At 40.2% G+C, this 26,381-nt stretch overlaps 1 protein-coding gene across 1 annotated transcript in view; it reads left to right on the forward strand.

Moving 5' to 3' along the window:
- DNAJC5B (DnaJ heat shock protein family (Hsp40) member C5 beta) overlaps nt 1-26,381 on the forward strand; it is a 66,093-nt gene that overhangs the window by 25,315 nt on the left and 14,397 nt on the right. Inside the window, exons 3-4 of the mRNA XM_040261307.1 lie at nt 21,595-21,808; nt 26,168-26,339. Coding sequence (XP_040117241.1) covers nt 21,595-21,808; nt 26,168-26,339 — 386 coding nt within the window. The remainder of the gene's footprint in view (nt 1-21,594; nt 21,809-26,167; nt 26,340-26,381) is intronic.

Consider the following 26,381-nt stretch of genomic DNA (forward strand, 5'->3'; position numbering starts at 1 on the left):
ATAAAAGTGTGTGAAGGAGTTTCTTTCTAATGACCTCTTAATCCTTTGAAGTAGGAAATGAGGTTTCTTGTGGAGAGGGGTGAGGGAATGAGGAAGAGGAATCAAGAAGTGGCGAAAGCTTGAACACCTGCCACAGGAGACTTGAAAGGGAACTTACTGAGGTCAAGCAACAGGATTGGCCAGCTGAGGTGGGAAGCTTTACTGTTCCTGGTTTGCATGTTTTTGCAATCCTCTCCAGCAATACTGATCTCCCAGAAACAGGAGTGGAAGCAGTGGATTGCTAGAGTGTCATATGTTCCTGGGGGTATGTCAGGAAATCAGAGCTTTTAAGAAATTGAATGTAACTGATCTGAGTAGCACTACAAGAGTATGGCCATGCATGAAGTTGTTTGTCTAGTCAAGGAAATTGACTCAGTGAAATGGACCGTTTAAAAGAATAAGTGTTAATTGAAAAGAATAAGTGTTAATTGCTTTGTTGAGTCCGACTCTTTGTGACCCCAGGCTCCTCTGTCCATGGAATTCTCCAGGCAAGAATACTGGAGTGGGTTGCCATTTCCTTCTCCAGGGAATCTTTGCAACCCAGGGATCAAACCCACGTCTTGTCTGTCTGCACTGGCAATCAGATTCTTTACCACTGCGCACCTGGGAAGCCTCTCAGAGGCCCAGAAATTTTCTGTATCTGAGCCAGATACAGATATACCCTGTATTATATGTAGCTCTTGAGTCCTGGGTGAGGTGGTGGGCTATGGAGGAAAAGGATTAAATAGAGCACACAATCTTAGCGGCCCACTGAAGGCTGTCAGAGGCCCACTTGTGTCCGAACTTCCGGTCCTCCTCCCCTAAAGTAGTATTTTTATGATTGGTATAGATAAATACTTCTAATGTTGGCCACATTTTATCTACTGTGTTTGCACAAATATTATGGTCTATTCTATTTTATTGAGGAGGGTAAAGAGCTGCTCTTAAAATTAGTCATAGAATTGTAATGATCAGAAAACTATATAAAACAAGACTCTATCAATTGGCATTTGAACTTTAAAAACTTTTAAGTCTCACAATGAGAAATGACAAGCATAATGCCTCACGGAGTCAGGTAAAAATCCAGCAAAGGATCATTTTAAGTATGGTGGGATCACTGTCTCAACTGCCACTAGGGGTCAGCACTGGACTCTTGATGTGATTCTGTTATGCGAGAAAAGACTGATTCTCTGAAACAGATTATCACTAGCAGATAATCACAATGAGATAATAGATCATCACAATGAGATAACCACTGTTATCTCATGAAACCTGTCTTGAATCGTGAATGTGACTGTAGATCCCAGAAAACTGGAGAAATCATGAACCATTGCTGGGGTGAGCTGCTCAGATACTCCGTCTGTAAATGTGAGGAAATGATAGCACTGTGTAATGTGGCCTTCAGAGGGCCCTGGGTGAAGCTTGCCTGGGTAGTCAAAGTACTTGAATCATACACTTGAACCATATGGCAGCCGGTGTTTCGGAAACAATTAGACAGTAGGGGTGGTGCTGGCATCATTCTTTGCGATTCTGTTCCTTGACTCTGGTGGCTCAGCAGGTAAACAGTCCGTCTGCAATGCGGGAGACCTGGGTTCGATCCCTGGGTTGGGAAGAGCCCCTGGAGAAGGGCAAGGCTACCCATTCCAGTATTCTGGCCTGGAGAATTCCATGGACTGGATCGTCCATGGGGTCCCAAAGAGTCGGACATGACTGAGAGAATTTCACTTCACTTCACTTCCTTGACTCTACACCAATCCTGGCCCAGTGGCTCCAGCTTCCTTGAGTCCCACTTACACTCTTGTTCCAGCTTTCTCTCAGCAGCTTATTATACTAAAGTGCCTTGTGAGGAAGAAAGCTGTACTGAGTGCCAATGTCTGAAATGCTTGTGGCGGTTTAAGAGATTCAGGGGCTGATCAAGGGCAAAGATATACTCATGAGAGCTAGTAACACAACAGGTCTCACTGGATGGGGCCTGAACAGGGCTGCATGAGAGGGGAAGTCTCTGACAGCATGAGCCCATCCAGAGGTGTATGGCATGGAGGTTACCACCAAAAGGCAGGAGGCCAAGGGAACACCCAGGCGAGGAGAAGCTTGCAAAGGGGGTTACGTAGCTAAGTGATGTCACTCAGGACCACAGTGGGGAGTTTCTGAGTCAGAGAGTTCCAAGGGCCACAGCACTTTGAAGTCTCAAAACCACAAGACTCTCTTACCAATGACTGGCAGACGTGGGGTGAGTCTTGCAGATATGTAAAGCATATAGGCTCTAAATGGCTAACAATCTACTTGTTTGGATTATTTTAAAATTAACCGAGGAAATTCCCTGGCGGTACAGTGATTAGGACTCTGCTCTCACCGCCGAAGCCTTGGCTTCAATCCCTGGTCAGGCAACTAAGATCCCACAAGTCTCGCAGTATGGCCAAAAAAGTTAATAAAAAAAATACCTGATTGTGTGTAAATTTGTGTTTGGCACTGACGGGCTTTTGAGCTAATGGGTGTCAGTCTACAGCAAAGAAATAAACAATAAATTATTACACAGAGGCTCATTCATATAACAGTGGTCAAAAGCTCTTTGTGGAGTTAACATAGAATTGAAAGAAGGGAATATTGCTGCTGACTAGGTCACAATCTAGGAGAAGAGAAGCTGAGAGGCTGAGCGGGGCTCAATCTTCAGAGAAGGGAGAACAAACCTGGACACTGGCCCTACACGAATAGAAATCCTGCAATTCTATTTAGATGCCAAAGTACTGCAGCCCAAGGCAAAGCGCAAAATGGAAGGAAACCATCTGTGGTTGACAATTACTCTGGTGGTCCTCCATAAACCATATCCCCTGGACTTCTATCCTTGTGTAGTGTTCTTGAATTTGGGCCGGCTTTCTGACCTGATTTAACTAATAGAATGTAACAGAAGTGAGGATTACCTAAATCACAACAAGGCCTAGCAACTTCTACTTTTGACATTTGAGAAGTAGGACTACTACCCTGACATCATCTTGCTGTGAGGCATCTTACCCAGCCATGTGGAGAAGCTACATGGAGGGGAGCAGAGTTCCCAGCCAACAGCATTCACTGAGCTTCCACCACAGCAGCACCAACTTATCAGCAGGTCAGGGAACCCATCCTGGAAGCAGATCCTTCATTTCCAGTCAAAGCCAAAAAGAGCAAAGAAAAAATTGTTCTCACACAGTCCAACCCAATGACAACATTATAGGCAAAAAAATAAAATACTGGTTTAAGGTACTAAATTTTACTATAGCTTATTATACAGAAATAGACAGTGGCAACACCACCCTTGTATGGACGGTAACTGCACTTTGAGCCATCGGGGTGACTGAGAAAGTCTCAAGTCTTAATATTGGATCAAGATGATCCCAGTTTTGTAAGATCCTCCAGACATTTGAAAGTCGAACCTAAAAAACAACATGATCTTAGTATTCCAATGTGAAACCTGAAAATAAGAGAAAAGTATATTCCATGTATGTTAGTTCAGTTAGTTCAGTCGCTCAGTCCTGTCTGACTCTTTGAGACTCCATGAATCGCAGCACACCAGGCCTCCCTGTCCGTCACCAACTCCCCGAGTTCACTCAGACTCAAGTCCATCAAGTCAGTGATACCATCCAGCCATCTCATCCTCTGTCATCCCCTTCTCCTCCTGCCCCCAATCCCTCCCAGCATCAGAGTCTTTTCCAATCAGTCAACTCTTCGCATGAGGTGGCCAAAGTCCTGGAGTTTCAGCTTTAGCATCATTCCTTCCAAAGAAATCCCAGGGCTGATCTCCTTTAGAATGGACTGGTTGGATCTCCTTGCAATCCAAGGGACTCTCAAGAGTCTTCTCCAACACCACAGTTCAAAAGCATCAATTCTTCGGCGCTCAGCCTTCTTCACAGTCCAACTCTCACATCCATACATGACCACTGGAAAAACCATAGCCTTGACTAGACGGACCTTAGTCAGCAAAGTAATGCTTTTGAATATGCTATCTAGGTTGGTCATAATTTTTCTTACAAGGAGTAAGCGTCTTTTAATTTCATGGCTGCAATCACCATCTGCAGTGATTTTGGAGCCCCCAAAAATAAAGTCTGACACTGTTTCCACTGTTTCCCCATCTATTTCCCAAGAAGTGATGGGACCAGATGCCATGATCTTCGTCTTCTGAATGTTGAGCCAACTTTTTCACTCTCCTCTTTCACTTTCATCAAGAGGCTTTTTAGTTCCTCTTCACTTTCTGCCATAAGGCTGGTGTCATCTGCATATCTGAGGTTACTGATATTTCTCCCGGCAGTCTTGATTCTAGCTTGTGTTTCTTCCAGTCCATTGTTTCTCATGATGTACTCTGCATAAAAGTTAAATAAGCAGGGTGACAATATACAGCCTTGACATACTCTTTTTCCTATTTGGAACCAGTGTGTTGTTCCATGTCCAGTTCTAACTGTTGCTTCCTGACCTGCATGCAGATTTCTCAAGAGGCAGGTCAGGTGGTCTGGTACTCCTATCTCTCTCAGAATTTTCCACAGTTTATTGTGATCCACACAGTCAAAGGCTTTGGCATAGTCAATAAAGCAGAAACAGATATTTTTCTGGAACTCCTGCGTTTTCCATGATCCAGCAGATGTTGGCAATTTGATCTCTGGTTCCTCTGCCTTTTCTAACACCAGCTTGAACATTGGGAAGTTCACGGTTCACGTATTGCTGAAGCCTGGCTTGGAGAATTTTGAGCATTACTTTACTAGCATCTGAAATGAGTGCAATTGTGTGGTAGTTTGAGCATTCTTTGGCATTGCCTTTCTTTGGGATTGGAATGAAAACTGACCCTTTCCAGTCCTGTGGCCACTGCTGAGTTTTCCAAATTTGCTGGCATATTGAGTGCAGCACTTTCACAGCATGATCTTTTAAGATTTGAAATAGCTCAACTGGAATTCCATCACCTCTACTATCTTTGTTCATAGTGATGCTTTCTAAGGCCCACTTGACTTCACATTCCAGGATGTCTGGCTCTAGAAGAGTGATCACACCATCGTGATTATCCAGGTCATGAAGATCATTTTTGTATAGTTCTTCTGTGTATTCTTGCCACCTCTTCTTAATATCTTCTGCTTCTGTTAGGTCCACTTCTGTCCTTTATCGAGCCCATCTTTGCATGAAATATTCCCTTGGTATCTCTAATTTTCTTGAAGAGATCTCTAGTCTTTCCCATTCTATTGTTTTCCTCTATTTCTTTGCATTGATCACTGAAGAAGGCTTTCTTATCTCTTCTTGCTATTCTTTGGAACTCTGTATTCAGATGCTTATATCTTTCCTTTTCTCCTTTGCTTTTTGCTTCTCTTCTTGTCACAGCTATTTGTAAGGCCTCCTCAGACAGTCATTTTGCTTTTTCGCATTTCTTTTCCATGAGGATGGTCTTCATCCCTGTGTCCTGTACAATGTCACGAACCTCCCTCCATAGTTCATCAGGCACTCTATCTATCAGATCTAGGCCCTTAAATCTATTTCTCACTTCCACTGTATAATCATAAGGGATTTGATTTAGGTCATAGCTGAATGGTCTAGTGGTTTTCCCTACTTTCTTCAATTTTGAGTCTGAATTTGGTAATAAGGAGTTCATGATCTGAGCCACAGTCAGCTCCTGGTCTTGTTTTTGTTGACTGTATAGAGCTTCTCCATCTTTGGCTGTAAAGAATATAATCAATATGATTTTGGTATTGACCAAATTAAATTCATCTGGTGATGTCCATGTGTAGAGTCTTCTCTTGTGTTGTTGGAAGAGGGTGTTTGCTATGACCAGTGCATTTTCTTGGCAAAACTCTATTAGTCTTTGCTCTGCTTCATTCTGCATTCCAAGGCCAAATTTGCCTGTTACTCCAGGTGTTTCTTGACTTCCTACTTTTGCATTCCAGTCCCCTATAACGAAAAGGACATCTTTTTTGGGTGTTAGTTCTAAAAGGTCTTGTAGGTCTTCATAGAACCATTCAACTTCATCTTCTTCAGCGTTACTGGTTGGGGCATAGATTTGGATTACTGTGATATTGAATGGTTTGCCTTAGAAACGAACAGAGATCATTCTGTTGTTTTTGAGATTGCATCCAAGTACTGCATTTCTGACTCTTTTGTTGACCATGATGGCTACTCCATTTCTTCTGAGGGATTCCTGCCCGCAGTAGTAGATATAATGGTCATCTGAGTTAAATTCACCTATTCCAGTCCATTTTAGTTCGCTGATTCCTAGAATGTCTACATTCATTCTTGCCATCTCTTGTTTGACCACTTCCATGTATAAACGTACCCAAAGAAAGCTGGTATAGCTTAATAATATCAAAGACAAAAAGTATTACTAGAGAATAAAGGTGTATATTTCATAATGATAAAAGTTCAGTTCACCAGGAATATATAACAGTTGTGAATCTGTATGCTTCTAAAGACCATGGCCTATAGAAAGCAAAAAGTGAACTATAAGGAAAAGTTTGCAAACCTACAGAAATAGTGGGAGATTTCATTATACCTTGCTAGTAGAACAATAAAATGGAAAAGAATACAGAAGATTTGAACAAAAAGAATTAGAAAGAAAATTTATGTTTTTATATGAAAAAAGCACTGAACAAGTACAGAATGCATATTTTTTAAAGTAGACATGAAACACATAAAAATTGAACATGTAATGAGACATAAAGCAAATCTCAAATTTTGAAGGATTTAAATCATGTAGAATATGTTTTCCTACTGCAAGGGAAATCAACTTGGAAAGCAAAGAGACAGCTGGAAAATTCCCCTATGTCTGAAAAATTGGAGGCACAATTTAAAATAATTCATGCGTAAAATTATATGACAATTGACATTAGAAAAGATACAGAAGTTAATACTTCATATTAAACCTTGTGGAATGTAGTTAAAGTAGTACTTAGAGGGAAAGTGACAGAATTAAATGCACGTATTAGAAAACGGAATTCAGCAATAAATAAAATAATACATGATTAAGTTTATCCCAGGAACATCAGTTTCATTTAACACTAAGAAATCAATCATATTAATAGATTGAAAAAGAAAACACGTATCTTCTCAACAGATGCAGAAGAAAGATTTGATTAAAATTCAATATTCATTCATTCTTAGTGAATTAGTTAAAGAAGGAAAGAAGAACCCCTGCTTTAGTCACTCTTATTTGATATTATACTGGAGGTCTTATCCAGGAACATAAGGTAAGGAAAAATATAAATGATATAAGAACTGAAGTGAAAAAAAAATTCATTATTTGCTAATTATATGATTGTATATATAGAAAATACAAAAAAACCTATTATTTCTTAAAATTAATAAATTAGGTTAAAAGCTTTGTAGGAAAAAATCAGTATATAAAAATCTTTTACATCTGCAATAAATTAAGAAAAATATTTTAGTATCAAAACCATACAAGTGACTCAGCAACTTTCTCTCTGAGCCTGCCTATGTGCCTATTCACATGTACGTTACTCCTTTTCTCCTAACAAACACTTTGCTTGTTTCACTACTTTCCCTTCCTTGTGGAAATTCTTTTCTGCAAAGCCAAGAAGCCAGGGCCTTGTCACTGACCACTGGGCTAGTGGTTAGGATTTGGTGCTCTCACCACCACGACCTGACCTCAATCTCTGGCCCAGACCGAAGCCCTGCTTCCAGCCACTGCAAGTCAAGGCCACCAGAGATTACTTAGGACAAGGTAGCAATCAACCCCCAAACAGTCAACCTGAAAATCAAGGAATTTAAAACAGGTAAACAATAGGTAGTGCAGTGATAAAGAACCCGCCTGCCAGTGCAGGAGAAACAAGAGAAACGGGTTTGATCTCTGGGTCAGGAAGATGCCCTGGAGAAGGAAATGGCAGCCCACTCCATATACTTGCCTGGGAAATTCCAAGGACAGAGAAGCCTGGTGGGCTACAGCCCATGGGTTTGTAAAGAGTCTGATACGAGTGAATGACTGAGCAACACGCACACAAACAATAGATGTAAATAAAAAACTCAGGGCAATGGTAAATTTGAGGTGGCCGATTGGCTTTTCCAGGCTCCCTGACAAAACTCATTTCTTATTTGAAGGAATAAAGCCTTCTCTGGCTGCAAGGTTAATGCCCTCACAAAAAAATTTTTATGTTTTGATGAGTATTAAATTCTAGTTTTGTTAATTGAAATCCATATTAACAAAGACCCATTTCCCAGATAGTGATAGTTTCTTGCTATTATGTTTTATTGCTGAAAAGTTTAAGTGAATTATTCTAAAGCTTATCTCAGTAATCTATTTTAGGATAGAGATTAGATACCCTATAAGCTACAACTAGGAGAAACAAAGTTACATGTATATATCAGTGGACTGTATGCTAATTGGAGCTTATGGTGAAAGCAACAAAAGAGTGACTGTAGTTTCTGGAATAGGAAATTTCCAGAGGCAGAAAAGAATCATACCAAGAACAGTCAATTTGCATCATCAACTCAATGGACAGGAGTTTGAGCAAACTCCGAGAGATGGTGAAGGACAGGGAAGCCTGGCATGCTGCAGTCCCTGGGTCACAAAGAGTCAGAAAGGATTAGGCAACTGAACAAGTCAATTTGCTGATTTACACACAATATATCAGGCTCTAAAATAAGAACATTTAACAGCATGCCATATTAATACAGATTCTTAGTCGGTGACCAATGGATTGACCACTTGACTTCCCCTGTGGGTAAGGAAAGTGAAGGTCATTCAGTCCTGTCCAATTCTTTGTGACCCCATGGACTATAGTCTGCCAGGCTCCCCTGTCCATGGAATTCTCTAGGCAAGAATACTAGACTGGACTGCCATTCCTTTCTCTAAGGGATCTTCCTGACCCAGGGACCAAACCCAGGTCTCCTGCATTGCAGGCAGATTCTTTACTGTCTGAGCCACCAGGGAAGCATAACTGACAAATTCATGCCAAAGAACATTTCAGAAACTGTTCACACTACTGATGTTTCAGTCTTTCATCCAGATTCTCACAGTGTCCCAGAGTCTATGAAACAATGTTGTAACTATTATAGATGAGCAAACGGAAATCCAAGCAGTGGACATTGATCCAGACTCTAGCAACTTACAGGGTTTGACTTTGTGGGCACACCAAAAATGTGGCCATCAGAGAGAAAAAGCAACATGCAGACTCTCCTTGGAAGCCTGACTGTAATGTGGATTGTCATTCATGCCTCAACATTCAAGAATATGCTACAGTTAAAAGAAAAAATATGAAGAAATCTACTGAAGAACCTTCAGCTGGAGAAATGTGACCAAACTCAGGGTAACATCACTTGCCCGACAAACAAGTCCTGTCCTCTCTTAACTTTGACTTTTTATGGACAAACTTTATCTGTCTGCTAGATTACACAGCACTAGTAAAGATATAGTTCAAGCCTTGACCACTAACGCTAAGTGAATCCCTACAACATTAAAACTGTATGAACTTAGCTTAACACACAACAAGGACCTTTTACAGTTGTTTAGTTCAGTTCAGTCGCTTAGTCGTATCCGACTCTTTGCAACCCCATGGACTGCAGTACACCAGGCCTCCCTGTCCATTACCAACTCCCGGAGTTTACTCAAACTCATGTCCATTGAGTTATCCAACCATCTCATCCTTTGTCATCCCTTCTCCTGTCTTCAGTCTTTCCCAGCATCAGGGTCTTTTCCAAAGAGTCAGTTCTTCACATCAGGTGGCGAAAGTATTAGAGTGTCAGCTTCAACATCAGTCCTTCCAATGAATATTCAGGACTAATTTCCTTTAAAATGGACTGGTTGGATCTCCTTACAGTCCAAGGGACTCTCAAGAGTCTTCTCCAACACCACAGTTCAGAAGCATCAATTCTTCGGTACTCAGCTTTCTTTATAATCCAACTCTCACATCCATACATGACTACTGGAAAAACCATAGCCTTGACTAGATGGACCTTTGTTGCCAAAGTAATGTCTCTGCTTTTTAAAATGCTATCTAGGTTGGTCATAACTTTCCTTCCAAGGAGTAAGCGTCTTTTAATTTCATGGCTATAGTCACCATCTGCGTGATTCTGGAGCCCAAAATAATAAAGTCTGTCACTGTTTCCACTGTTTCTCCATCTATTTGCCATGAAGTAATGGGACCGAATGCCATGATCTTAGTTTTCTGAATGTTGAACTTTAAGCCAACTTTTTCACTCTCCTCTTTCACTTTCATCAAGAGTCTCTTTAGCTCTTCTTTACTTTCTGCCATAAGGGTTGTGTTATCTGCATATCTGAGGTTATTGATATTTCTCCCAGCAATCTTGATTCCAGCTTGTGCTTCATCCAGCCCAGCATTTCTCATGATGTACTCTGCATATAATTTAAATAAGCAGGGTGACAATAAACAGACTTGATGGACTCCTTTTCCTATTTGGAACCAGTCTGTTGTTCCATGTCCAGTTCTAACTGTTGCTTCCTGACTTGCATACAGATTTCTCAAGAGGCAGGTCAGGTGGTCTGGTATTCCCATCTCTTTCAGAATTTTCCACAGTTTATTGTGATTCACACAGTCAAAGGCTTTGGCATAGTCAATAAAGCAGAAATAGATGTTTTTCTGGAACTCTCTTGCTTTTTCCATGATCCAGCAGATGTTGGCAATTTGACCTCTGGTTCCTCTGCCTTTTCTAAATCCAGTTGCAAGATCTGGAAGTTCACAGTTCACATATTAGTGAAGCCTGGCTTGGAGAATTTTGAGCATTACTTTGCTAGGTTGTGAGATGAGTGCAATTGTGCAGTAGTTTGAGCATTTTTGGCATTGTCTTTCTTAGGGATTGGAATGAAAACTGACCATTTCCAGTCCTGTGGCCACTGCTGAGTTTTCCAAATTTGCTGGCATATTGAGTGCAGCACTTTCACAGCATCATCTTTTAGGATTTGAAATATCTCAACTGGAATTCTATCACCTCTACTAGCTTTGTTCATAGTGATGCTTCCTAAGGCCAACTTGACTTTGCATTCCAGGATGTCTGGCTCTAGGTGAGTGATCACACCATCGTGATTATCTGGGTTGTGAAGATCTTTTTTGGACAGTTCTTCTGTGTATTTTTGCCACCTCTTTTTAATATCTTCTGCTTCTGTTAGGTCATACCATTTCTGTCCTTTATCGAGCCCATCTTTGCTTGAAATGTTCCTTTGGTATCTCTAATGTTCTTGAAGAGATCTCTAGTCTTTCCCATTCTATTGTTTTCCTCTATTTCTTTGCACTGATCACTGAGGAAAGCTTTCTTATCTCTCCTTGCTATTCTTTGGAACTCTGCATTCAGATGGGTATATCTTTCCTTTTCTTCTTTGCTTTTGGCTTCTCTTCTCTTTACAGCTGTTTGTAAGGCCTCCTCAGACAGCCATCTTGCTTTTTTTGCAGTTGTTTAAAGGCTTGGTAATATTTCAGTGGCTCAGATGGTAAAGAATGGGGGAGAGCTGGATTTGACCCTTGGGTCAGGAAGATCCCCTGGAGAAGGGAATGGCAACCCATTCCAGTATTCTTGCCTGGAGAATTCCATGGACAGGGGAGCCTGGCAGGCTACAGTCCATGGGGTTGCAAAGAGACTGAAAGACTTTCACAGGACAGAAACTTAGCTTAATACATGACAGACATTTTACAGTTGTTTAAAGGCTCGGTAATATTTTAGCTACACCGAACTTAATCCTTAACTGACATATTTGATTAGACAGTTTGTTCTATCCAGTTATTATAGTACCTGGCTCAAAAGGATAAGGCCCAAGGAATTTTAATGTCTATTAACGCATAATGGAAAACATTATTTAGAGCATGGATTCTTAACAATCACTGGGCTCTTATCCCCAATGGCATTACAAAGTGCAGTGACACCTGGCACCAAGGAACACTAACCTTATAGTGTAGTGAACAAGAGTATCAAGGGCCAGTTTCATGTGTTACCTATTGTATTTGGAGAAGAATATTGGTTGCCTCGTTTCACTGGGAAATATTTGGACTTTGATAACCATACCTAACGACTGACGGATTGTGATGAGGCTACTGAGGTCCTGCTCTGTGGACCAACTTCTCACATTTGGAATCCTGCTTATTGGGGACCTCCATTAACTATTCTGAATGGACTATCTTCCCTAAATCCTATGTTTTTTTTAAAAAAATGGATGCTCAATTTTCTGTATTGTAACCAATGATGTAGAAATTGTTTCTACATATCCAGTTCAGTTCAGTTCAGTTCAGTCACTCAGTCACGTCCGACTCTTTGCGACCCCATGAATCGCAGCATGCCAGGCCTCCCTGTCCAACACCAACTCCTGGAGTTCACTCAGACTCAAGTCCATCGAGTCAGTGATGCCATCCAGCCATCTCATCCTCTGTCGTCCCCTTCTCCTCCTGTCCCCAATCCCTCCCAGCATCAGAGTTTTTTCCAATCAGTCAACTCTTCACGTGAGGTGGCCAAAGTCCTGGAGTTTCAGCTTTAGCATCATTCCTTCTAAAGAAATCCCAGGGCTGATCTCCTTCAGAATGGACTGGTTGGATCTCCTTGCAGTCCAAGGGACTCTCAAGAGTCTTCTCCAACACCACAGTTCAAAAGCATCAATTCTTCGGTGCTCAGCCTTCTTCACAGTCCAACTCTCACAGCCATACATGACCACTGGAAAAACCATAGCTTTGACTAGACGGACCTTAGCAAAGTAATGTCTCTGCTTTTGAATATGCTATCTAGGTTGGTCATAACTTTCCTTCCAAGGAGTAAGCATCTTTTAATTTCATGGCTGCAATCACCATCTGCAGTGATTTTGGAGCCCCCCAAAATAAAGTCTGACACTGTTTCCACTGTTTCCCCATCTATTTCCCATGAAGTGATGGGACCGGATGCCATGATCTTCGTTTTCTGAATGTTGAGCTTTAAGCCAACTTTTTCACTCTCCTCTTTCACTTTCATCAAGAGGCTTTTTAGTTTCTCTTTGCTTTCTACCATAAGGGTGGTGTCATCTGCATATCTGAGGTTATTAATATTTTTCCCGGCAATCTTGATTCCAGCTTGTGTTTCTTCCAGTCCAGCATTTCTCATGATGTACTCTGCATAGAAGTTAAATAAACAGGGTGACAATATACAGCCTTAATGTATTCCTTTTCCTATTTGGAACCAGTCTGTTGTTCCATGTCCAGTTCTAACTGTTGCTTCCTGGACTGTATACAGTTAGGAACCCCTTTTTCTGGATGCCTAGTACATGTTGATCATTTATATTGGAAGGGGACCACCTATTACTGTCCCCTCGTGAGAACTCAGGTATTATGGACCCAAATGTTATTTCCTACTTTGTCTGTTCCTAATATTAGCTTCCCCTGAGAACCTTTATGTAAGATTTTGCAAGGAACCAAAGTGCTATAAAATTTCATAGATAAATGTCATCATACCTTGATAGAACATTCTGCTGTTATTACTATTGCTGCCAAAAAGTTAATAGACATAGGAATTGATGTATAAAAACATACTAATCATTCATGGTGGGACTTTTTCTTTACTAAATCCCCTACACTCAAAAAATTATTGCCTACTTGGTAATCCCTTGTTTCTTTGATGATTTTTGTTTGACTATTTGGATTTGTGGTCTGCCTTGTAGGGTTAAGAAAACCACTCGTGTTATTTTGCCTTATTCCTATGCTGTTCAGTCTAAACAATCCTGAGGCCCACTGTTAGGGAAATTAAAATGGAGGAAATCTTGTTAGGGCTTCAGAAGCAGGAGAGCAGGGCTCTGACCTTCTTCTGACCTGCCTGGACACTGCTCAGATTCCTTGTCTGCAAGCACAGCAAGTCAGGTGGCACTTTAGATAAGAAAGGAATTCTTGGAATTCCTGAGCTCCTGAGGGTCTGGACACCCCTCCACACCAGCCCCCACCTTCCCCCAGGGTCTAACAAAATCCTGTGACTCACAGTGTGAAACAAACAGCATTGTAAAAGTCATAAAAACCAAAGCTGCATTTTTGTATGCAAATTGACAATGATATCAGTTTGTGGCCTGGGATTATAAGCAGGACCCCACAAAACTACAATTTGAAGTCTTACTTGTGGGGGGATGTACTGCAAAGGACCACTTCCCAGTTGGGATTCCAGACTGCTGTCAGTGATGGAAGTCTGGGTGGAGGTCAGTCTAATTTGGTAAAGTATACTCTGTTGTTGTTGAGTTGCTAAGTCGTGTCCTGCTCTTTGTTGACCTCATGGAGTATGGCCCACCAGGCTCCCCTGTTCATGGAATTTCCCAAGCAAGAATACTAGAGGCGGTTGCTATTTCTTCCTCCAGGGGATTTTCTCAACCTAGGGACTGAACCCACATCTCATGCTTGGCAGGCAGATTTTTTGCCACTAAGCCATCAGGGAAGACCATAAACTCTGCTACTTTTTTTTTTTTTTTTCTATTTCTTTTAATAGAATAGACTGTGTATTGAAATTAAGTCAACTAATCTTCTATAAAAAATTGAAATTGTTTATGTGTGTGTAAAGAGTGATTTCTTTTGTTAACAAATTCTTCAAACTGAAAATGAAAGTAAAACTTCCAACAAAACAACAACCAAAAAAAATACACAAAAAATTAAGTTCCTAGAAATAAAGCTAATAAAATATATGCAGAGCTTAAATGGTAAAATGATAAAGTTTAACTTCCAAATAAGTAGACACACCTTACAAATATCAACCTCTAAATTAATCTACAAAGTCAAATGTAATTGTAATAAAAATCCCAACAGAGTAAGTGTGTGTGTGTGTGTGTAAACTGACAAGCCAATTCTAAAATTTTTGTGGAAATATAGAAGGACCAGTATAGCCACAGAACTCTTGAAGAACAGCAATATGGAAGAATTTGTTCTTTAATATACCAAGACATTTTAAAAACACTGTACCTAAGACTTGTTAGCTCAGAAATAGCCAAACATACTAATGTAGCAGAATAGAGATCCTAAAATATAGGAAAAGGAATTTATCTTTCTAATAAATGATGCTAGGGCAATTGCATATCCAGATTTTTTAAATGAAATTGTATGCTTACTTTCTACTATTTAAAAATCAACTATAAATGCATCAGTGAATTCTATGTGAAAGTCCAATCTATAAAAAGTTTAGAGTTGAAAGAGTTTATAGGACAATATATTCCCTAATTCAGGAATAGACTGACTGCTGCTGCTGCTGCTGCTAAGTTGCTTCAGTCGTGTCCGACTCTGTGCGACCCCATAGACGGCAGCCCACCAGGCTCTCCCGTCTCTGGGATTCTCCAGGCAAGAACACTGGAGTGGGTTGCCATTGCCTTCTCCAAAGACTGATTAATTCAACTAACTAAAGTTAAGAATTTCTGGACATACAGGTGGCCAAAATGCACATGAAAAGATGCTGAATGTTACTAATTATCAGAAAAATGCAAATCAAAACTACAAGCAGGTATCCCCTCACATAGGTCAGAAAGGCCATCATCAAAAAGTCTACAAACAATAAATGCTTTAGAGGCTGTGGAGAAAAGGGAAGCCTTCTACTCTGTTGGTGGGAAGGTAAATTGGTTCAGCCACTACAGAGAACAGTATGAAGGTTCATTAAAAACTAAAACTAGTCACCATATGATCCTGCAATCCCACTCCTGGGCATATATCCAGAGAAAATAATCATTTGAAAAGATACATACACTCCAACGTTCACCACAGCACTATTTACAATAGCCAAGACATGGAAGCAACCTCAATGTCCAACAACAGACAAGTGGGTAATGAAGAAGTGGGGCATATATAAAATGGAATACTATTCAGCCATAAAAAATGAAATGATGTCATTTGTAGCTGGTGCTACATCATCTTCAGTTGAAATCATACTAAGTGAAGTCAGACAGACAAATATTTGATATCACTTATATGTGGAATCTAATTTTAAAATGATACAAATGAACTTATTTACAAAATAGAAACAGATTTACTGACTGACTGACTTTGTTTGAAAACAAATGTATGGTTACCAAAGGGGAAACAGAGTGGAGAAGCATAAGTCAGGAGTTTGGTATTAACATACACATACTACTATATACAGTACTGACTTCCCTGGTGGCTCAGATGGTAAAGCATCTGCCTACAATGTGGGAGACCTAGGTTCGATCCCTGGGTCAGGAAGATCCCCTGGAGAAGGAAATGGCACCCCACTCCAGTACTCTTGCCTGGAAAATCCCATGGGTGGAGGAGCATGGTAGGCTACAGTCCATGGGGTCACAAAGAGTTGGACACAACTGAGCAACTTCGCTTCACTTCGCTACTATATATAAGACAGATAACCAGGAAGGACCTACTTTATAGTACAGAGAACTCTACTCAGTATTCTGTAATAACCTATATGAGAAAAGAATCTAAAAAATAACGAATATATGTTGAGATATAACTGAATCACTTTGCTGTACACCTGAAACTAACACAACTTTGTAAATCACCTATATGCCAAAAAATTTTTAAAAAACAGACTGGCAGAGAGTTGTAAGTAGATCTCACCAGAGTGGTATATGGTGTAAGGGAGAGAATTGGGCACTACAATTCTTGGAATTATTCCACTGCCTCAAAATAGGTAGATCATAGGAGCCTTTGGTAATTACAACTATAAATCCATATTGATCTTATCTGCCACTCACTGAATTCATTATGCTTTTCAGTTGAAAGCTGTTATTGGATTTTGAAGTGGAAAGTACAGGTATTGATGCTATTTCTAATGTTAGTTATTACTCAGTCGCTAAGTCATGTCCAGTTCTTTGTGACCACATGGACTGCAGCACGCCAGGCTTCCCTGTCCTTTATCTCCCAGAGTTTTTAAACTTATGTCCATTGAGGCAGTGATACCATCCAACTATCTCATCCTCTGTTGTCCCTTTTCCTCCTGCCCTCAATCTTTCCCAGCATCAGGGTCTTTTCCAGTGAGTCAGCTCTTCGCATCAGGTGGCCAAAGTATTGGAGTGTCAGCATCAGCATCAGTCATTCCAATGAATATTCAGGGTTGATTTCCTTTAGGATTGACTGGTTTGATATCCTTGCAGTCCAACAGTCTCTCATCAGTTTTCTCCAACACCACAGTTATATATGTATGTATACACACACACACACACATATATATATATCAGTATTAGTTACATATATATCAGTAATCAGTAATATTAGTTACAGCCATATCAGATTAACAGTGATTAAGAGTATAGAAAGATTTGGAATTAAAGGTGCACATTCTGATTGAACATTATTATCAGCTTTAAGTATAAAATGAGAAATTACAAGAAAGATCTGTAAAATGAATAGGCAATGTTGGCTTCCCTGGTGACTCAGCTGGTAAAAAATCTGCCTGAAATGCAGAAGACCTGGGTTTGATATCCAGGTTGGGAAGATCCCCTGGAGAAGGGAATGCCTACCCACTCCAGTATTCTGGCCTGGAGAATTCCGTGGACTGTATAGTCCATGGGGTGGCAAAGAGTCCACACGACTGAGTAACTTTTACATCACTTCACTTCATATTTAAATGTGCTTCAAGCATCCCTCTTTTTACCCTAAATTCCATATGTGTTTTCCTGATGTATGGACAACGAGGTGAGTCATTAATCTTGACTGTGTGACTTTGGCAATTGTGTGAGTTGTGTGACTTTGGTAGCTGCCTTTGTTAGCCATACTTTCTGAGGATTCCTTGGAGCCAAGAGCATCTGCCAAGAGGAGTCAAAATGCTGCTGATGACAAGGAATTGGATTTGTTACAGATGGAAATGCTCCAGCCTCTGAATTTGCCAACTTTATTGTTAGAGGAATGTGATAAATGGTTGTGTGCCTCTGCCCTTGTAAGCTGACAAAGATCCAAGCAGCTTAAAATGATAGGCTCCACTGGCTAAGTCTTGGGCAGTGGGCCATCCATCTACAACTGAACCCTAGAAATAAGAAGTATATATAAAGAGACATTTTCCAGGTTTTTTTTTTTTTTTTTCTTTTAGACCTTTGCATTTAGTTGTCCTGGACACGATCTCTGGAACTGGTAGGGGGAAATTCTGCAATTGTGTTCTAGGGCACGGAGTGAGAATTCTAGGAATACTGAGCCATTAAAATGAAAGTGCTTCAAGAATCCACTTGAGGCTTTTTGATAATGATTGTTGTATTATTGAAGTTTGAGGACTTTTTTCTTCCTTTCTCCCTCTCCACTCTAATTTGGTAGTGAGTCATTTAAGACAGCAAACTTTAAACTCTTAACTATTAAAAGAGCATAAAATTTTTTTGCTGCAGCTTAAAAATGCTTAGGGAAAGGAACTACATGAGCAGTATGTATAATTTTTTTTTAATTTTATTTTTACTTTATAGTATGTATAATTTTTTAATAACAACAAAAAAAGAATTACCTATAATCCCAGTTAAGTGTGGTTATAACCTTCCATTATTCTCTTTACTTATTTTTCTGCTATATTTTCCCTATAAAAGGCATATTTACAACAGTCTGTGTGCATATGCACATATGTGCATGTGTACATGTATAATGTGTATATGTGTGCATGTCAAAGTCACCAAAGATCTCTATATCACTAAATCCAGCAATCACAGCCATCATTGCATGTGACCAGTCAATGGTACTTGACACAAGTGACCACTCTTTTCCTTGAAATACTTCGTTCACTTGGATCCCAATATCCCATATTCTCCAAATTTTCCCTTCTGCACCATTGGTCTTTCTTCTTCTCTTTTGTGTTTCTTCCTTCCCAAAACTCAGCCCTTGCACTTATCTTGGATCCAACTCTCTTGGGAATCTTTTCCAGTTTCATGGCTCTAAATACCACCTACCTGCTAAGAACTCCCAAATGTATATCTCCCAGAGTAATTCTCATTTGAACTCCAGGCTCGTATATCTCTACTCCATTATACTTGGAAGTCTAACAGCCATCTCAAAGTTGTTCAAATAGAACTCTGAATCCTAGCAAACCATTTCTTACTACTGAAAAAACAAAAATCTCTTGCCAACTTTTTAAATAGTAACTCCAAACTGCCAATTACCTGAGCTGAAACTTTGATGCTATCCTTGATTCTTCTTCTCTTTCACATCCCACACCCAATCCATCAGCTAGCCCCCAAGGTGTATCCAGGATCTGACCACTTCTAACTAATCCACTACCACACTGGTCCAAACCACCATGAACTTCCCCTGAAAGAGTCTCCTGCTTTTGCATTAGTCCTCGCCAAGACTTGAGTGAGTCTTCTAAACTTAAATTCGGATCATAACCACTTTTCTTCTCAAAACACTCCAGGGACTTCCCATATCACCCAGACCAAACGCCAAAGTCCTTGCAATGTCTATTAACATTTACTGTGTCTTACTTTTAAAATTTAAGAATATGTGGGAGAGAGCACCGTGCTTGGGGTTAGATTGCCTGTGTTCAAAGCCTGGCTCTTAGCTGTATGATGCTGATCTTCCCTGGTGGCTCAGGAGTAAAGAACCTGCCTGCAGGTTCAATCCCTGGGTCAGGAAGATCGCCTGCGGAAGGAAATGGCAACCCACTCTAGTATTCTTGCCCGAAAAGTCCCGTGGACAGCTCATGGGGATGCAAAATAGTTGGACAGGACTTAGGGACTAAACAACAAAAACATGACGTTGGGCAAGTTACTTAGCCTCTCATCTCAGTGGCTAAATTTCCTCATTGTAAAATGGGATTATCATAATATTAATCTCATAGAACTGTGGTGAAGATTAATGAATTAATATTTATAACATGCTTACAATAGTGCTGGCATGTGGTAAACATTATAAATTTTAAAAAATGACAAAATTGGCATTTTTGTGCTATTAGAAGATTTTATCATAAATTCTACACATAAAAAAATGTCTCCAGTAAGAATTTATAGATACCCCAAACATCTCTCAAAAAATAAGGATGAAATGTGTTTGGTGAAACAAATTTAAAATGAACTATAGGGTCACAAAGAGTCGAACATGACTGAAGCGACTTAGCACGAATGCACGCATCATTGTTTTAGTCTTCTTGTTTATTCTGAGTTCAGAGTTAGAATTTATTATATACCATGATTTATGTTTTTAAACATTTTGGTGCTTTTTAAGCATCCTGACACTAAATTGCTTATTCATTCACCTACTTCCTAACCAGCAATGCTTTAATTCCTAAAATAGGTGTTTTTTTTTTTTAGTTTATTGTATAGATTGGTTTCTAAGATACACTTTATTGTTTTTTGCTCTACTTATGCCTTTTATTAATGCATTGAGGTGAAACAATTCAATCTACATTGATAAAATAAACAAAAGCTTAAGGTGCATTCCTACATATACCTATTAAATATTACGGGTACAATAGGGAGAGTAAGTCACGTGGAATTTCCATAGACAGTCATACAATTAATTGATTTTGTAGAGGAAAAAACACTACAGACTCAATATTGAACAAGGCTTTTATCAATTTAAATCTGTCTGTGGAGGGAGTGGGGAAAGAGTCCCTAGCCAGAGCCTGATCATCATAGCTCAGTTCTTACATCCATTTTACACTTTTAACATTTCATTATAACTGAAGAATAAAGAATACTCACAAACCACCCACCTCTGCACAATACACACACACAGCAACACAACATATATTTATACTCTTCTGGAATTGCCTTATGATCCACAGAGGAGAAAAGGCCTTGGACTCACAAGAAAACTTCTACAATTATTTTAAGTGGGAAGACCTCCTTGAAAAGAGGTCAAATACACATTTGAATACAAGGTAAGTCACAGTGTTTGCCCATTAAAAAAAAAAAAGGAATTAGGATTTGTGAAAAAATTGTGAATAGGTCATAAAATTTATTCAAGAGTGTATAAATGAGAGATTAAAAAAAAACTTTATTTTGTATTGAGGTATACATAACCTATTAACAATGCTGTGAATAGTTTCAGGTGAACAATGAAGAGACTCAGCCATACATAAACATGTATCCATCCTCCCCCAAACTCCCCTCCTGTTCAGCCTGCCACATGACATTGAGCAGAGTAAGATTTCTTTTTTTGACAGCTGAGTTTAACTTTTAGAATATGTGGTATGACGTTTTGTTAATTCTGGAAAAGTCTTGCGGTTCTAAACGAAATTGTGGTGTAAACTGGTCCTGTTGCTGGAACTCTTAAAGGCCTCTGCATGTTGAGGTGGACTACACATGAGCTTCCGGGGAAAAATAAACATCAATTTTTTGCCAATAGCAAAATCTCTCAGATTCATCAACTATGCAGCTATGGAGAATTCCTTTGAGGATGTGAGGGGGAAAACAGTACTATTGAGCCTATACGTTAGAAACACGAGTTGACAACAAAACCTTGCTTAAATCAAGATTATTGTGAACTTTATCATGTTGTGGTATTTACATGTGTAAAAAATGGACAAATGAATAATGCCCTTCTAGAATGTCATTGTAATTCCTATTGAATAACACCTTTCCTCACTTCTTTATAATTTTAAAAGAAAACTTCCTTAGTTAAATCAATATTATTGTGAAACTTATAATGTCAGGTATTTACATGTATAAAAGATGAACAAATGAATAACGCCCTTCTAGAATGTCATTGTAATTCCTGTTGAATAACACTTTTCCTCACTTCTTTTTAATTTTAAAAGAAAATTGGCCTTAAAACACCATCCAGACAAGAATCCAGATGATCCAGGGGCTGCTGAAAAGTTTAAGGAAATCAACAACGCCCACACAATTCTTACTGACATGTCCAAAAGAAACATTTATGACAAATATGGATCACTGGGACTCTATGTGGCCGAGCAATTTGGAGATGAAAACGTTAATACCTACTTCATGCTGTCAAGCTGGTGGGCAAAGGTAAATCGGATTTTTTGTTTCCCTTGAAAAAAATTTCCTGAAAGGTCATGATATTACTCACTCTTTTAGACTCCATCTTAAAGAAAGCCTAACCTTAGTATATTACTAAACTCTTATTAATAAAAGAGCTATCACTTGGACTGAAAGCTGTTATGATATTTAAGGATCGTTTTTGCTTTAGCTTACCGAATGATTATAAAATACAGCATGACTTAAAATACTTCTAGACATTAATTATGTTTGAATTTGAAGCTTCAGGTTAATTCTGACTGCCCTCCCTACTCCCATAATGACTAATTAAGAACTGACTCATTGCTGAAAACCAAAAATAATTAATTAGCCTGACAACTGTTTAAAAATTATTATGGGACAAATTCAGCTATGTACCTTCCTATCTATAGCACAGTGAACATCAGTGAACACAATGCTAGGGAGAATGCATGGAAATTATGTCACAGGTTCACGTGAAGCCTGATGCGGGGTAGTGGAGAAGGAAATGAAGGGGAAAGGTGAGAATTAAGTAGTGGAGGACACTGAGTTGGAGAGACAGAGAGGAAGAGAGAGGGAGAAAAAGGATATCTAGTCAAGAGAAAGGCAGAGAAAGGCAGCATTGTCAGGACTTAGTGCAATCAGAATTGACTTTTGACAGTAGTGTGATTTGCTAGGAATTCCTCATATAGGCATGTTTGATGATAGTTTCATATTTGTTTACAAGTGTTCAAGGCTTCCCAAGTGGCGCTAGTGGTAAAGAATCTGCCTGCCAGTGCAGGAGCCAGAGGAGACCTGGATTTGATCCCTGGGTCTGATCCCTGGGTCAGGAAGATCCTCTGGAGTAGGAAGTGGCAACCCACTACCCCAGTATTCTTGCCTGGAGAATCCCACGGACAGAGGAGCCTGGTGGGCTACAGTCCATGGGGCCACAAATGTCAGACACAACTAAGCACACATACACACGAATATTCATATCCTTATCTTCTGATTACAGTATATTTACATTTGAATCATACATATAGTCCATTGGCATCTATTTTTTGGACAGTTCATGTACATGTAGTAAGTTTACGGTTCATATATCTCATGAAATCACATGCACTCCATGTAACATGAAATCACATGTTACAACTCAATTCACATGAGTTGTAACAAATAACTTAAGAAACTGCAGATCTCCAGAGTCAGGAGTCATGTTCAGTAGTATTCTGATTGCCACCTTCTTCCACAAAAATAAATCTTGCTAAATTGAGTGGCTATACATATGCAGGATGAGAGAGGATATCCCTGGTGGCTCAGACAGTAAAGAATCTGCCTGCAATGCAAGATACCTGGGTTTGATCTCTGGGTCAGGAAGATCCCCTGGAAAAGGGCATGGCAACCCACTCCAGTGTCCTTGCCTGGAGAATCCCTTGGACAGAGGGGCCTGACAGGCTACAGTCCATGGGATTGAAGAGTCAGACATGACTGAATGACTAACACTTTCATTTTCATGGGGAGCAAGTCTGCAGCCTAAAGCCTCCTTCACCTTCTACAGTCCTCAGAATTCCTTTCCTTGGGGATAAGTGGGGTTCCCACTGAAACCTCCTTTCTTTACTATTGAGGACTTGGGAGGGAGACAAATTTCTGCCAAGAGGATGTGGAACTTGGAATGAGAATGTAAATACTGTCAATGTCATTTATAATGATAGATTGGACATTTATGTAAAATACAGGTTTTTGTGGACTTACCTGGGAAACTAACCTCCAGATATGACATAATGTCCATGGGAAGATATGTCCAGAGTTCTAGGTAATTACACACTAGTACCTGATTGCATATTGGAGTCTACCTGGCTAAAAAGGAGAATCAATTCCCTTGTCCAGGAAGTTGACAAAATTGATCAAAATTCATAGAGTTAAGCAGAAGCTGTAGGTAGTATAAGAGATACGTGTGCTAAGTTGCTTCAACCCTTTGCAACCCCATGGACTGAAGCCCGCCAGGCCCCTCTGTCCATGGGATTCTCCAGGCAAGAATACTAGAATGGGTTACCATTCCCTCCTCCAGTGTATCTTCCCAACCCAGGGACTGAACCCCCATCACTTATGTCTCCTGCCTTGGCAGGCAGGTTCTTTACTACTAGCACCACTTGGGAAGAACAGTGTAAGAGATATACATAAAATAATTCCTGATGTGGTTCTTTAAAAATAAGGCTACAAAAAAATCTACCTTCCCTTCTGTTTGTGCCAAAGCCTCATTGCACAGTATCCATCAGAGTGCCCCAGCACATGATGATCATGTTTTAAGTATCATTACATGTATGAGTCAGTGTACCGATTTCAAAATGTGTATTTTAAAAACAATGAACACCTACTTGTATATTATACTACACTAAGCTCTGTGAGGATAAGGCAAGGTTATTTCTGAAATAGGCAAGCAATCCAGCTGGAATAACTAAAGAACAAAACATGCATTAAAGGAAATTTTCAGAGAAGAGAAAAAATTTGGGAATGAAATAGGAAAAGCAAAAAAGGACAACAGTAGGTAAAGAAATGGGTAGCGTGTTGGGGAAACAGCTCCAGAACACTGCACAGGAGGGTCTTAGAGGCTGTTGGTGAAGAGGAAGCTTTTTTGTACTTTTCAGATTAAGAAATTTACAACTCTATGAAAATGCAGAGAATCCACAGCAAAAAAACTGTAGGTGTGAGGGTGTATAAAATCACTTCCGATTTCAAATAACATATTTTTAATAAAATCGTAAACTTATTTTGCTCAGTTAACAAAGATGGCCTCGTTTCTACTGCAGATTAGATTAGGAGAGTATAATCTTTTAATCTTTAGCTATGGTGAACTAGTGAGGAAACTTTTTATATACTTGTGGTAAAATCCTGGTGTTGTGCACTAGGAGGAAAAAAATCATTTGTTTATCTACTAATCAATAATCAATCAATACATTCATTCATTCAGTAGGTATTTCTTGTCTACCACACGCCAAATACTAAACCCTGAGGTAGAAGAGGGATTGAAAGATGACTAATATATAGTTCCAGCCTTCAAGAGGCTCATGGTCTGAGACAGAATTATAAACTGATCACTGTCTTAAACTTTTCAGAATAACTGAAAAGTTTTGTCTTGTCAACAAAACAAGACTACGGTGGACATTTGTATGGATTATGGTTGGGGCACAGAGGAGGAAGTAATTGTTCTGGTGCATGACTGCTAAGTCACTTCGGTCATGTCTTTGAGACCCCATGGATGTAGCCCGCCAGGCTCCTCTGTCCATGAGATTCTCCAGGCAAGAATACTGGACTGGTTTGCCGTGCCCTTCTCCAGGGGGAATTGTTCTGGGGGAGGTGGGCTTTCTGGAAAGATGACAGAGAGGATCGCTGAGATAAACTTACACACGGAGTGGGTATCTGTTGGATGACTGGGGGGTGGGGCGGGGGAATGTCCAGGCAGATGAGTCCACAGGAAGAGCAGAACTATGGCAAATACGGCAGGAGGGGAGCCATGCTGGTGCAGGGGAGGCACTGTGAGAGGCCAGATGACCACTAACAAGGAGCTCCAGCTTCTTCTAAAAGGCAAGAAGAGTTGCTGCATGGGTTCACGAGAACACGCATGTCAGAAAACTCCAGCAGTGATGTGTAGGCTGGGTTAGAGGCAAGAGTGGCCACAGGTAGGTCAGTTTTGAGGCTACTGAAATAGCCTTCTTTATTCTTCTATTCCAGAGCAAAGACAAAGAAAAGTGAAAGTGAAAGTTGCTCAGTTGTTTCCGACTTTTTGCAACCCCATGGACTACACAGTCCATGGAATCCTCTAGGCCAGAATACTGGAGTGGGTAGCCTTTCAGGATAAGGGGCTCTGTTCTAAAGCCCTACCACTCAGGATACAGATGATGGGGGTGGGGGAGGGTGGGGTGGCGCGGGACAAAGGTCCTGAGGAGAGAGACTGCAGGACTTGGTGACCAAGGGAATAAGGTGGTGGCAGGGCTGGCTATCCATGGCTCTTTGGTGAGAGTGGTTCAGTGCCCATGGTCAGCTCGTCTGACCTGTAGAGGGTATGTTTTCCGGTTTGTTTTGCTTGCTCTGCTCTTAATAATGATCACTGTGACTTAAGAATAAAGAAGAAAATGTCATACCTCGTGACTTTGACTGCAAGTCATTTGTTCCTGGCTCGTTAGGCAAAATTTTATGAGAAATTTGTTTCCAAGGAAACTGAAAAGATAGTCCTCCACAGAATAAGGAATGAGGGTGAATATGCAGTTTGTGGGATGAAAACTGTGATGCCTCCAGGTCGTTGGAGGTACATGGGCAAAACACTTGATTTCTGGGATCTCCTATACCCCTGTACCCCTCACCCCTGTTTTGCTTTGCCTCTCTTTCCTCTAGACTCTGTTTGTCATCATTGGCCTCTTGACCGGCTGCTATTTTTGCTGCTGTCTGTGCTGTTGTTGCAACTGCTGCTGTGGACGCTGCTGGACTAAGTCATCGATGCCAGAAGAGGACTTCTACGTGTCTCCAGAGGATCTTGAGGAGCAGATCAAGACAGACATAGCAAAAGGTGGAGTGACATGAGAATAGAGCAGTGGGTGCCCCTTCACGT

Source organism: Oryx dammah, unplaced genomic scaffold (genome assembly GCF_014754425.2).
Source record: "Oryx dammah isolate SB20612 unplaced genomic scaffold, SCBI_Odam_1.1 HiC_scaffold_19, whole genome shotgun sequence".
Lineage (NCBI taxonomy): Eukaryota > Metazoa > Chordata > Mammalia > Artiodactyla > Bovidae > Oryx > Oryx dammah.